This window comes from Anomaloglossus baeobatrachus, chromosome 5, assembly GCF_048569485.1.
Source record: "Anomaloglossus baeobatrachus isolate aAnoBae1 chromosome 5, aAnoBae1.hap1, whole genome shotgun sequence".
NCBI lineage: Eukaryota > Metazoa > Chordata > Amphibia > Anura > Aromobatidae > Anomaloglossus > Anomaloglossus baeobatrachus.
Window position 1 is genome coordinate 229414841 of NC_134357.1, and position 13087 is coordinate 229427927.

The 13087-nt window shown below is 47.7% G+C and overlaps 1 protein-coding gene across 1 annotated transcript in view; it reads right to left on the reverse strand.

Moving 5' to 3' along the window:
* Nucleotides 1-680: 680 nt before the first annotated feature.
* ZFP91 (ZFP91 zinc finger protein, atypical E3 ubiquitin ligase) overlaps nucleotides 681-13087 on the reverse strand; it is a 93583-nt gene continuing 81176 nt past the window's right edge. The window contains exons 9-12 of the mRNA XM_075349150.1: nucleotides 3416-3494; nucleotides 3201-3315; nucleotides 3029-3128; nucleotides 681-2614 (exon numbers count right to left, since the gene is read on the reverse strand). Coding sequence (XP_075205265.1) covers nucleotides 2209-2614; nucleotides 3029-3128; nucleotides 3201-3315; nucleotides 3416-3494 — 700 coding nt within the window. The 3' untranslated portion in view covers nucleotides 681-2208. The remainder of the gene's footprint in view (nucleotides 2615-3028; nucleotides 3129-3200; nucleotides 3316-3415; nucleotides 3495-13087) is intronic.

Here is a 13087-nt window from a genome sequence, read left to right on the forward strand (position 1 = left end):
GTCGAGCGCGATAGCACCCGCCCCTGTCATTCGTGCGACATTTGGTGCTCGCTGCCGTAGCGAACATTAGCGCTACGGCAGCATCACACGCACATACCAAGTCAGCGACGTCGATGTGACCGCCGAACAATCCCTCCCTCAATGGGGAGGTGCATTTGGCGTCATAGCGACATCACTGTGGCGTCACTAAGCTGCCGGCCAATAGAAGCGGAGGGGCGGAGATGAGCGGGACATAACATCCCGCCCACCTCCTTCCTTCCGCATTGCCGGTGGACGCAGGTAAGGAGATGTTTGTCGCTCCCGCGGTGTCACACATAGCGATGTGTGGTGCCGCAGGAACGACGAACAACATCGTACCTGTGGCAGCAGCGATATTAAGGAAAGGAGCGACGTGTCAACGATCACCGATTTTGAACGATTTTTCGATCGTCGCTCCTTGCGATGTTGCTACCGGCGCCGGATGTGCGTCACTAATGACGTGACCCCGTTGATATATCGGTAGCGATATCGCAGCGTGTAAAGCACCCTTTAGCTCATCTGAACGAGCCCAGATAGAAAAGAATCCAGGGAAAGGTCCTCTTTGACTACCAGACCCCACTGATCAGCTGATCGTCAAGCCCTCTTTCAGAAAGAGGAGAATGTAATGCAAACTCTGGGGACACTGGACAAAAACACAGCAATTCATGTTGGTAGGTGCTTTATTTAAGAAGAAAAAAAAAAACGGGAAGAAAAAAACCCCCGAACATGCACAAACCTTTGCCTGGGCTTCTTTAAAATAGCAGAGTAAAACGAATAGCAAATAAAACCCCAAAGAAAAAACTTTGCACCTAGAAAGTGATAAATCAATACTTTAATTATACTGATCATTTGCTTCCTAAAGCTCACATATTTCACCAGACTATGGTGCATTTTTATTGTATTCAATACATACAGAATACAAAATTGTATGGCATCCAAGAGCCAATCAAAAAGCTCTAGCAGCCAGCTTATATCTTCAAGTAGTCAGAAAGAGGGGCACTTTTCAAAAAAGATAACAACTTCAAATTTTTACAACAGTTTTTGGCGCTCACAGTGCCCGAGGGTTACCTATGTGGGCGAAATGACGTTCACTTTTTCTATTATTTTTGTATATACTAATATATATATATATATATATATATATTTATATAGATATATATCCAGACATGGCCATTTTCTCTGGTTTTTCACATGCCTGAATTTCAACTCGCACCCATTCAGGACACAAATATCTGACAACAATAAAAGCAGACACACACCGCCAGCTCCAAACGAGTAAAATACCCAAACAAGGAAATCAAATTGATTTTTTATCCTTTTTCATTTAAAAAGTGAACAGGAAGAGTAGGTTTAAGTGCAAGGTATGAATGGAGGATGAAGAGAATGAAAATGTAAAAGTGCTGAAAAAATGGTGTCAAAACACAAATTGAAATTGTATCAAACAAGAAGGGCTATGAACTATGCTGCAACAATGGAGCTCGATTAGACTGAATGTCAACTAAATGAATACTGTGCAATGTACAATTTCTCCCCTCTTTAGAAGGGTTCAATGCTCCTCAAAGCATAAGGTGTCCTTTCTGGGCAAATAATTAAAATAGAAAGGACATTTATGGATAAGTGCAAGCAAGCAGATAGGATAGTGAATGGGATAGGACCAAAAAAGAACCATTTTAGGCAAACTACCCTCTTTGAATCACTCTAAAGTGCAAAATTTCACTTGTATGAGGGACAAAAATTAACAAGTGAATAAAAAAGTATGGACAATGGGTCACCGAGTACAAATAGACCGCAAGGAGCGCTCTAAGTAACACTAGCAGCTTTGCTTGGGGGAAAAGGGCTCCATTTTGAGACAGAACAGCTCCTTTTTATTCTTTAAACATATTATGTACAGTGAGAGTGCACAGCACAGCACCTGAGGAGGGAGGTAAGAAAGGATGGGATGGGGAAGAAAAACAAACAAAACTGGACTACATGGGCAGAAAATGAAATGATGCCAAACCAGACAATCTGGAAGATGAAGAAATTAGTTGAAAACACCAAGGGGCAAAAAATTGGGCCCACCATTAGTGTATGCAAATATTACAAGGACATATAGAAAGCACTGAAGGGATGAAACAGCCAGCCAGCTGGGGGGAGGGCAGGGGACGGGGAAACAGTCTAGGTGCTGTGAAGGGACAATATTCTCCTGCTCTAGGGTCCTGCAGAGTCCAAATCCTTATTAAGAACCTCTGTTGTAGAACCCAGTCCTGCTGTTTGCCGGGCAGTGGAGGGGACAAGAATCTCGGAGCCATGAGTAGAGTGAAACATTTGGGGGGGAGCAAGGCCGTCTTGTACAACTGAGGCCGTCGTAGCAGGAACATCTGTCACCAGCAGTTCGTTGTTGGTGGTGATGAGAGAGCCAGAGTTGGCCGCCAGGGCTTCAGCTATAAGAATCTCGGGATGGCTCTTGGCTTTGTGAGCCACAACACTGTCCTTCTTTTCAAACTTTTTCCCACAGATTCCACAGGAAAACTGGTAGAAAGAGTCAGCGTCATGTTTCTTCATGTGCCAGTTCAGGGAGGCTTTCTGTCTGCAGGTGAAGCCGCAAAACTCACATCTACACATGAGAAGAAATGAGAAGACAATAAACACATGCAGTTATGGGTCAAATGACATGGATAATTTAAAGGAAATCTGTACCCAAGTTTTTGCTACCCAATCTGAGAGCAGCATGATGTAGGAGCAGAGACCCTGATTCCAGTTATGTGTTACGTACTAGATTGCTTGCTGTATTTTTGATAAAAATTACACTTTTATCTGCTGCATATCTACCAGCTCTCTGAATGATGACCTCACTAACACCCCACCCACAGAAAGCTGCCAATCAGTGATGGAGGCAGGGTTATACATGGCAGCATTTGAGTAAATGGCACATCGCTGGAATCAGGGTCTCTGTCTCTACATTATGCTGCTCTAAGATGAGGTGGAAACAACCTAGTAACGTATTCCCTTTAAGAGGTCAGGTACTCACTGCAAGGGTTTTTCTCCTGTGTGGATCATTCGATGTACAGCCAGATTGTGGGAGCTCTTGAATGCTCGAGCGCAGTATTCACAGATATAATCCCTCTGGTCTAATAACAGAAGCAGTGTTAGAATCTGAAGTATCAATTATCACAATCCCCTGCTGTACAAACGCAATTTACCTGTATGGTGCTTTGCATGTCGCATCAGTTGTTTCTGAAGGCGAAAAAGTCTCCCGCATGAGGGGTGCGGACATACATATTTTTTCTTCAAAAGGTGCTGATATTTAATGTGGTGCTGTAGAATAAAGGAACATTTCTTACTGTACACCACAAAGCACTATCACGGGTTAGTCAGCATATGGTAAAACCATGGTTCAACAGAAATCTGCACCTACTTGCAGGTATCTGGGGTGCGCCAATACTGTGCCACATCCCTCCATCTCACAGCGCACATACTGCAGAGGAGGTTTCTTCCTGTGAGGAAAAACATAAAACAGCAATTATTTATCTGCAATTATTAATAACAGATACCCACCTCACACACCAGTTCTGTCAGCATTAGGTTTCCCGACGCTCACTAGATATCAGTATGCAACGTGAGCGGAAGCCAATCAGCTCCCACTAATGGGCCACTTCACTCACACTTCCCTCAAACGCCTATTATGGCGGACTGACACCCAGCTTAGCTCACCGAAGACTATCATTCCAATGCTGACCATTTCCCACTGGTCAGGGGCTGCAATGCATATTTTACATTTTTATCCACATGGAGTAAGTAATTGCTAATATGTCAAATTTGTAATTTAAATACATAAGTTTTAAGAGCTCGCTATTTATGCAGTAATATATCCATATTTAAGAAGGGGACTGAGGAGATTCTCAACTGATATTACATCTTACACCAATTATAATTACACTCCAGTGTGAGGTCCTATATTTGTGTTTTTTTTTGCTTTTTTCAATTGCACCTGCTTGATGTCCTCCAAATACCACAACTTTCTACCTTGGATACCTAATCTCTATGGTATGTGGCAGTAGCCTTTTACACTTAACTTTGTAAGTGGTGGCTGGTGGACATTTTTGTATGGTGCTTTTGTCTAGCTGCAATTTTATGTCTCTTTCACTCTATTTCTTCTTACAATACCACTGAGCTGTGGAGTGAGCACTGCTGGTCCTCTCACCAAAGTCCCTTTTAATCCTTTTATGCAATTTTCCTGTTTTACTCACAGCAAGTTGGGCTGCAGTGTGTACATTGCCCAGGCCAAAAGACTAATGCTCTACCAGGATACAGCTAAACCCCCACTAATGTGGAAGCGTCACAGGTGCAGGAGAAGCAGATCACACACACACCTCCATGGAATGGAGGGGAGGCGAATGCTAGATGTTAAAACTGCACACTAGTGGCTTGCATAGAGCGCTGTTCACATGCAGATGACACAGTCACAAACCCGCAGCCTATTAGGTGACGCCCTTCTATTAGATCAGGCGGGCTGTAGGCTTACGTTTTATGGCCATAAATACCAACAAAAACCTCATATTTTTTTGTTTGTACAGGATACAGCCAGGCTCCTTTCTGTTGGGCCTTGCATTGTAGAATGTCTGTCCGTACATGATACACAGTGGGGTACGGCTTGGCAGCCCGCCTGATCTAATAGAAGGGCGTCACCTAATAGGCTGCGGGTTTGTGACTGTGTCATCTGCATGTGAACAGCGCTCTATGCAAGCCACTAGTGTGCAGTTTTATCATCTAGCATTCGCCTCCCCTCCATTCCATGGAGGTGTGTGTGTGATTTGCTTCTCCTGCACCTGTGATGCTTCCACATTAGTGGGGGTTTAGCTGTATCCTGGTAGAGCATTAGTCTTTTGGCCTGGGCGATGTACACACTGCAGCCCAACTTGCTGTGAGTAATACTTAATTTTTGGAGGACATTGTCCTCTTTTTGTTGCTATTTTTAATTTTCCTGTTTATATTAAATACTCAAACTCATTTTCTAATTTCACAAAATTGCCGTTGTACAGTTTTTCTTCCTTTTTTCTGCATCTATGTCAGCTGATTTGTACAGCTGACATGCGCCTTGCAGGAACGAGTGGAATCGTTATCCACTTGTACCTGTTAGCCCCTTAAACGGCGCTGTCAAGATGTGACAGCGCCATTTTAACAGCGATCGCGGTAATCGCATATTCACAGGCCGCCACCGGAAGTAATGTGACGTGATCACGTGGATTCAATGGTTGTCATGGTAGCACAGGGCTATGTGATGACTCCTGTAGCTCACATGACTCAGGTCCTTTAACCAGCAGCCGAGTACTGCAAGTTATAAGACATGATCATTTCTCCCGATCTAAGCGGTGCTGCTCTGATTTGGGGAAAAGAATGAGCGATCAAACTGCTTATACTTATAGCCCCCTAGGGGTACTAGGAAAATAATTTAAAAAAAAAAAAAAGGTTTAAAAAAAGAAGTTTTGAAAAAAAAAATAAATAAAATAAATTAATCGGATTGGTAAATAGTGTAGCAGCAAAAAAAAAAATTCCAAGCGCCAAAATTAAGTTTTTTGGTTGGCGCAAATTTTGCGCAAAATGAAATAGCAGGCAAATAAAACGTCAGCCCGAGATGCAAAAACTAATCTGTCACTGAGCCATAGATCCCAAAAAATGAGATTGCTACGGGTCACGGAAAATAGTGCAAAACGTACGCCACTTTTTTTTTTTTTGGACAAGTTTCTGATATTTTTTTAACTTCTTAGATAAAAGTACACCTATACATGTTCAGTGTCTACAAACTCACACCAACCTCCGGCATCACAACCACACATTAGTTTTATCATATAGTGAACACAGTGAATACAATATCTCAAAAACAAAAGTGCAATCGCACTTTTTTTTGCAATTTTTTTGCATTTGGAATTTTTTGGCCATTTTCCAGTACACCATATGGTAAAACTCATGGTTTTATTTAAAAGTACAGCTCATTCCGCAAAAAAACCAAGCCCTTCACATGCCAAGATTGACTGAAAAATCAAAAAAGTTACAGCTCTCTGAAGAAGCGGAGCCAGAAAAAAAAACAAAACAAAAAACAGAAAGCGCAAAATCGGCCAGTTGCGAAGGGGTTAAATGGGTTTTTCAGAAACAGGAAAGAAAAAAAAAAAAAATAACAAATCACATTTATTTTGTCTAGGGAGCTAATCACAATGCTCCAGAAATGTGTCCAATGAATGTTAGATGGGACAGGAATCTGTGAGCATGTACCATAGGAAGCACCTCAGCTTGACAGTACGTAGTATAGGCTACCTCCAGGTGCACATGCTAGGAAGTAACAAGACAACAGCCATTTTACTGTACAATAGTGATTACCTCCCTAGACAAATGGAATTTGCTAATGGAATGTATTTAGTTAGTCATAAGGGCGCTTTACACACTGCGATATCGGTACAGATTTCGCTAGCGAGCGTACCCGCCCCCGTTGGTTGTGCGTCATAAGCAAATCGCTGCCCGTGGTGCACAACATCGCTAATACCCGTCACACTACTTACCTGCCCTGCGACGTCGCTCTGGCCGGCGATCCGCCTCCTTTCTAAGGGAGCGGGTTGTGCGGAGTCACAGCGACGTCACACGGCAGCCGTCCAGTAGAAGCGGAGGGGCGGAGATGAGCGGGACGTAACATCCCGCCCACCTCCGTCCTTACGCATTGCCGGTGGACGCGGGTAAGGAGATGTTCGTTGTTCCTGTGGTGTCACACACAGCGATGTGTGATGCTGCAGGAACGAGGAACAACATCGTAACTCACCAGACAACGATATTTGGTGTTTGGACGATCTCTCCAAAACCAACGAGTTTTAGCACTTTTGCGATTGTTGTAGGTCGCTCGTACGTATTACACGCTGCGATGTCGCTAACGACGCCGGATGTGCGTCACAAACACCGTGACCCCGACGATAAATCATTAGCGAGATCGCAGCATGTAAAGCCCCCTACAGTGACATATCCTTTATTTTTTTCAATTACAGGTGAATTCATTTAACTTCTTCTTACATTAGTCCTTTGAATAAAGGCCTGTGAAGGGGTCCACCTGTGTGGAAGGGCTCCACAGGCAGCTGATTTCAGCCATCTGTTTCTAACAACTTTGGACAGAGCTGAGCTTTGGCATTGGAATGGAACGTGTCGATGCTTGCACATATCAGCTCCTAGTGGCTCCATGAGATATGATCATGGGAGCCCAATGGGTCACCATGTCAGCCTGGGGCCTGCTAATGGCCCCCTGCTGCCATCTTGGCACAATTGGCACAGGTGGAGCTCCATAGCAGACAGAGATTTTCACTATATTGCAATATTTTGATATTGTAGTATATTGGATAAGAGATCAAACAATCAAATCCCCTAAAGGAATTAAAAAATAATGTTTAAAAAATAAACATTTAAAATTCAAATCATCTCCAAATTTACATCTTTAAAAATAAAGCAAAACAACAAAAGAAACCCTCAAACATAATTGTAATCGCCAAGTCCACAAAAATCGGATATATCAAAATATAGAATTAACTGACTCCTATTGTCAAAGAAGAAAAATAAAATCAATATCACACAATACCAATTTTTTGGTCATCTCAACTAAGAAAAAAGAAGGGAATTTTGTTACTTACCGTAAATTCCTTTTCTTCTAGCTCCTATTGGGAGACCCAGACGATTGGGTGTATAGCACTGCCTCCGGAGGCCACACAAAGCATTACACTAAAAAGTGTAAGGCCCCTCCCCTTCTGGCTATACACCCCCAGTGGGATCACTGGCTCACCAGTTTTAGTGCAAAAGCAAGAAGGAGGAAAGCCAATAACTGGTTTAAACAAATTCACTCCGAAATAACCTCGGAGAACTGAAAACCATTCAACATGAACAACATGTGTACCCGAAAAACAACCAAAAATCCCGAAGGACAACAGGGCGGGTGCTGGGTCTCCCAATAGGAGCTAGAAGAAAAGGAATTTACGGTAAGTAACAAAATTCCCTTCTTCTTCGGCGCTCCATTGGGAGACCCAGACGATTGGGACGTCCAAAAGCTGTCCCTGGGTGGGTAAAGAAATACCTCATGTTAGAGCTGCAAAGACAGCCCTCCCCTACGGGTAGGCAACTGCCGCCTGCAGGACTCTTCTACCTAGGCTGGCGTCCGCCGAAGCATAGGTATGCACCTGATAATGTTTGGTGAAAGTGTGCAGACTCGACCAGGTAGCTGCCTGGCACACCTGTTGAGCCGTAGCCTGGTGACGCAATGCCCAGGACGCACCCACGGCTCTGGTAGAATGGGCCTTCAGCCCTGATGGAACCGGAAGCCCAGCAGAACGGTAGGCCTCAAGAATTGGTTCTTTGATCCATCGAGCCAGGGTGGCCTTAGAAGCCTGCGACCCCTTGCGCTTACCAGCGACAAGGACAAAGAGTGCATCCGAACGGCGCAGGGGCGCCGTGCGGGAAATGTAGATTCTGAGTGCTCGCACCAGATCTAACAAATGTAAATCCTTCTCATACCGATGAACTGCATGAGGACAAAAAGAAGGCAAAGAGATATCCTGATTAAGATGAAAAGAGGATACCACCTTCGGGAGAAACTCCTGAATGGGGCGCAGCACTACCTTGTCCTGGTGGAAGACCAGGAAGGGAGCCTTGGATGACAGCGCTGCTAGCTCAGACACTCTCCGAAGAGATGTGATCGCTACCAGAAAAGCCACTTTCTGTGACAGTCTAGAAAGTGAAACCTCCCTCAGAGGCTCGAAGGGCGGCTTCTGGAGGGCAACTAGCACCCTGTTCAGGTCCCATGGATCTAACGGTCGCTTGTACGGGGGTACGATATGACAAACCCCCTGCAGGAACGTGCGCACCTTAGAGAGTCGTGCTAGACGCTTCTGAAAAAAGACGGATAGCGCCGAGACTTGCCCCTTAAGGGAGCCGAGCGACAAACCTTTTTCTAACCCAGATTGTAGGAAAGAAAGAAAGGTAGGCAATGCAAATGGCCAGGGAGACACTCCCTGAACAGAGCACCAGGATAAGAATATCCTCCACGTTCTGTGGTAGATCTTAGCGGACGTGGGCTTCCTAGCCTGTCTCATGGTGGCAACGACCCCTTGGGATAATCCTGAAGACGCTAGGATCCAGGACTCAATGGCCACACAGTCAGGTTCAGGGCCGCGGAATTCCGATGGAAAAACGGCCCTTGGGACAGTAAGTCTGGTCGGTCTGGTAGCGCCCACGGTTGGCCGACCGTGAGACGCCACAGATCCGGATACCACGCCCTCCTTGGCCAGTCTGGGGCGACGAGTATGACGCGGCTGCAGTCGGATCTGATCTTGCGTAGCACCCTGGGCAAGAGTGCCAGAGGTGGAAACACATAAGGGAGCCGGAACTGCGACCAATCTTGCACTAAGGCGTCTGCCGCCAGAGCTCTGTGATCGCGAGACCGTGCCATGAAGGTTGGGACCTTGTTGTTGCGCCGGGACGCCATTAGATCGACGTCCGGCCTTCCCCAGCGGCGACAGATTTCCTGAAACACTTCCGGGTGAAGGGACCATTCCCCTGCGTCCATGCCCTGGCGACTGAGGAAGTCTGCTTCCCAGTTTTCTACGCCGGGGATGTGAACTGCGGATATGGTGGAGGCCGTGGCTTCCACCCACATCAGAATCCGCCGGACTTCCTGGAAGGCTTGCCGACTGCGAGTCCCCCCTTGGTGGTTGATGTATGCCACCGCTGTGGAGTTGTCCGACTGAATTCGGATCTGCTTTCCTTCCAGCCACTGCTGGAAGGCTAGTAGGGCAAGATACACTGCTCTGATCTCCAGAACATTGATCGGAAGGGTGGACTCCTGCTGAGTCCACGTACCCTGAGCCCTGTGGTGGAGAAAAACTGCTCCCCACTCTGACAGACTCGCGTCTGTCGTGACCACCGCCCAGGACGGTGGTAGGAAGGATCTTCCCTGTGATAATGAGGTGGGAAGAAGCCACCACTGCAGAGAGTCTTTGGCCGTCTGGGAAAGGGAGACTTTCCTGTCCAGGGATGTTGACTTCCCGTCCCATTGGCGGAGAATGTCCCATTGAAGTGGGCGCAGATGAAACTGCGCAAACGGAACCGCCTCCATTGCCGCCACCATCTTCCCGAGGAAGTGCATGAGGCGTCTTAAGGAGTGCGACTGACTTTGAAGGAGAGCCTGCACCCCAGTCTGTAGTGACCTCTGCTTGTCCAGCGGAAGCTTCACTATCGCTGAAAGAGAGTATGAAACTCCATGCCAAGATACGTTAGCGATTGGGTCGGTGACAGATTTGACTTTGAGAAGTTGATGATCCACCCGAACGTCTGGAGAGTCTCCAGTGCAACATTCAGGCTGAGTTGGCATGCCTCCTGAGAGGGTGCCTTGACAAGTAGATCGTCCAAGTAAGGGATCACAGAGTGTCCCTGAGAGTGCAAGACTGCTACCACTGCCGCCATGACCTTGGTGAACACCCGTGGGGCTGTCGCCAGACCAAATGGCAGAGCTACGAACTGAAGATGGTCGTCTCCTATCACGAAGCGTAGAAAACGTTGGTGCTCTGTAGCAATCGGCACGTGGAGATAAGCATCTTTGATGTCTATTGATGCTAGGAAATCTCCTTGAGACATTGAGGCAATGACTGAGCGGAGGGATTCCATCCGGAACCGCTTGGCGTTCACATGCTTGTTGAGCAGTTTTAGGTCCAGAACAGGACGGAATGAGCCGTCCTTTTTTGGCACCACAAAGAGATTGGAGTAAAAACCTTGTCCTTGTTCCTGAAGAGGAACAGGGGCCACCACTCCTTCTGCTCTTAGAGAATTCACCGCCTGCAGAAGGGCATCTGCTCGGTCGGGATGTGGGGAAGTTCTGAAGAACCGAGGCGGAGGACGAGAACTGAACTCTATCCTGTACCCGTGAGACAAAATGTCTGTTACCCACCGGTCTTTGACCTGTGGCAGCCAAATGTCGCAAAAGCGGGAGAGCCTGCCACCGACCGAGGATGCGGAGGGAGGCGGCCGAAAGTCATGAGGCAGCCGCCTTGGAAGCGGTACCTCCGGCTGCTTTCTTGGGGCGTGAGTGAGCCCGCCAGGAATCAGAGCTCCTTTGCTCTTTCGGAGTCCCTTTGGACGAGGCGAACTGGGGCTTGCCCGAGCCTCGAAAGGACCGAAACTTTGACTGCCACTTCCTCTGTTGAGGTTTGCTTGATCTGGGCTGGGGTAAGGAAGAGTCCTTACCTTTGGACTGTTTAATGATTTCCGCCAATTGCTCACCAAACAGTCTGTCTCCAGATAATGGCAAGCTGGTTAAACATTTTTTAGAAGCAGAATCTGCTTTCCATTCCTTTAACCACAAGGCTCTGCGCAAAACTACAGAGTTGGCGGAAGCCATTGCGGTACGGCTCGTAGAGTCCAGTACCGCATTAATAGCGTAGGTCGCAAACGCAGTCATTTGCGTAGTTAAGGACGCCACTTGCGGCACTGCTGGACGTATGAAAGAGTCCACCTGTGCCAAACCAGCTGAAATAGCTTGGAGCGCCCACACGGCCGCGAATGCTGGAGCAAACGACGCGCCAATAGCTTCATAGACAGATTTCAACCAAAGGTCCATCTGTCTGTCATTGGCATCTTTAAGTGAAGCCCCATCCTCCACTGCAACTATGGATCTAGCTGCAAGCCTGGATATTGGAGGGTCCACTTTTGGACACTGGGTCCAGCGTTTGACCATGTCAGGGGGAAAGGGATAACGTGTATCCTTAAGACGTTTGGAAAAACGCTTGTCCGGATAAGCATGGTGTTTCTGGATTGATGCTCTGAAGTCAGAGTGGTCCAGAAAGGTGCTCAATTTACGCTTGGGATACAGGAAATGGAATTTCTCCTGCTGGGCAGCTGCCTCCTCTGCTGAAGGGGCTGGGGGAGAAATATCCAACAGCCTATTGATGGCCGCTATAAGGTCATTTACCATGGCGTCACCATCTGGCGTATCCAAATTGAGTGCGGTGTCAGGGCTAGACCCCTGATCACCCACCTCTGTGTCATCATATAGAGACCCTTCTCGCTGAGACCCTGACCCGCGTGATGACGTGGAGGGTCTCTCCCAGCGAGCTCGCTTAGGCGGCCTGGGACTGTCATCGGAGTCAGAGCCCTCAGCCAGTGATGCCTGGGACCCCCGTGAAGTACGGATTAGTTCCAACTGAGGGGGACCGGGGAACATAGGCACAGCAGTGTCCATGGTCTGAGCAACTGGCCTGGACTGCAAGGTCTCCAGGATTTTTGTCATAGTCACAGACATTTTATCAGCAAAGACTGCAAATTCTGTCCCCGTCACCGGGGCAGGGTTCACAGGCGTCTCTGCCTGGGCTACTACCACCATAGGCTCTGGCTGACGAAGTGCCACTGGGACTGAACATTGCACACAATGAGAGTCGTTGGAGCCTGCTGGTAGATTAGCCCCACATGCTGTACAAGCAGTGTATACAGCCCGTGCCTTGGCACCCTTGCGTTTTGTGGATGACATGTTGTTGTCTTCCCAGAGCAATATAGGGTATACAGCCAAGAAGCGACCGTACAGTGCAGTATATATATATATATATCTGGTACAGGAAAAAGTACACCAATACACACTGTGGCACTAGAGGGGCCAGCACTAAAGTGCTGCTTACCGCCCGCTAAACGCGGGTGTGTGGTCGCCAGAAATCCCTAGTCTTGGGTCTCCCAGAGCCTGTGTCCGTCCTCCAGCCAGAACTGCATGCAGGAATGGCTGCCGGCGTCCTGTGGAGGGGGGGGCGGGCCCTGGGCGTGCCAGACCAAAAGCGGGAAACCTGCGTCCCACTGTGCCAAGTGAGAGGGCTGGAGCATGTAAATAAGGCTCCAGCCCTCGGCGCTGAGTAAACGTACAGCGTCTCTCCCCTTCCCTGATTGACAGGGAGGGGGCGGGAACGAAGCGGAGCTAGGCCGCAAAAGCCGGGGACTAAATTTATAAGCGCCGCCGCCGTAAAAGCGCGGTCGGCGCTAAGTCCCCGGCGCACTACAAGTCCCAGCCGCGCCGCCGCTCCGAGAGTGGCCGGCG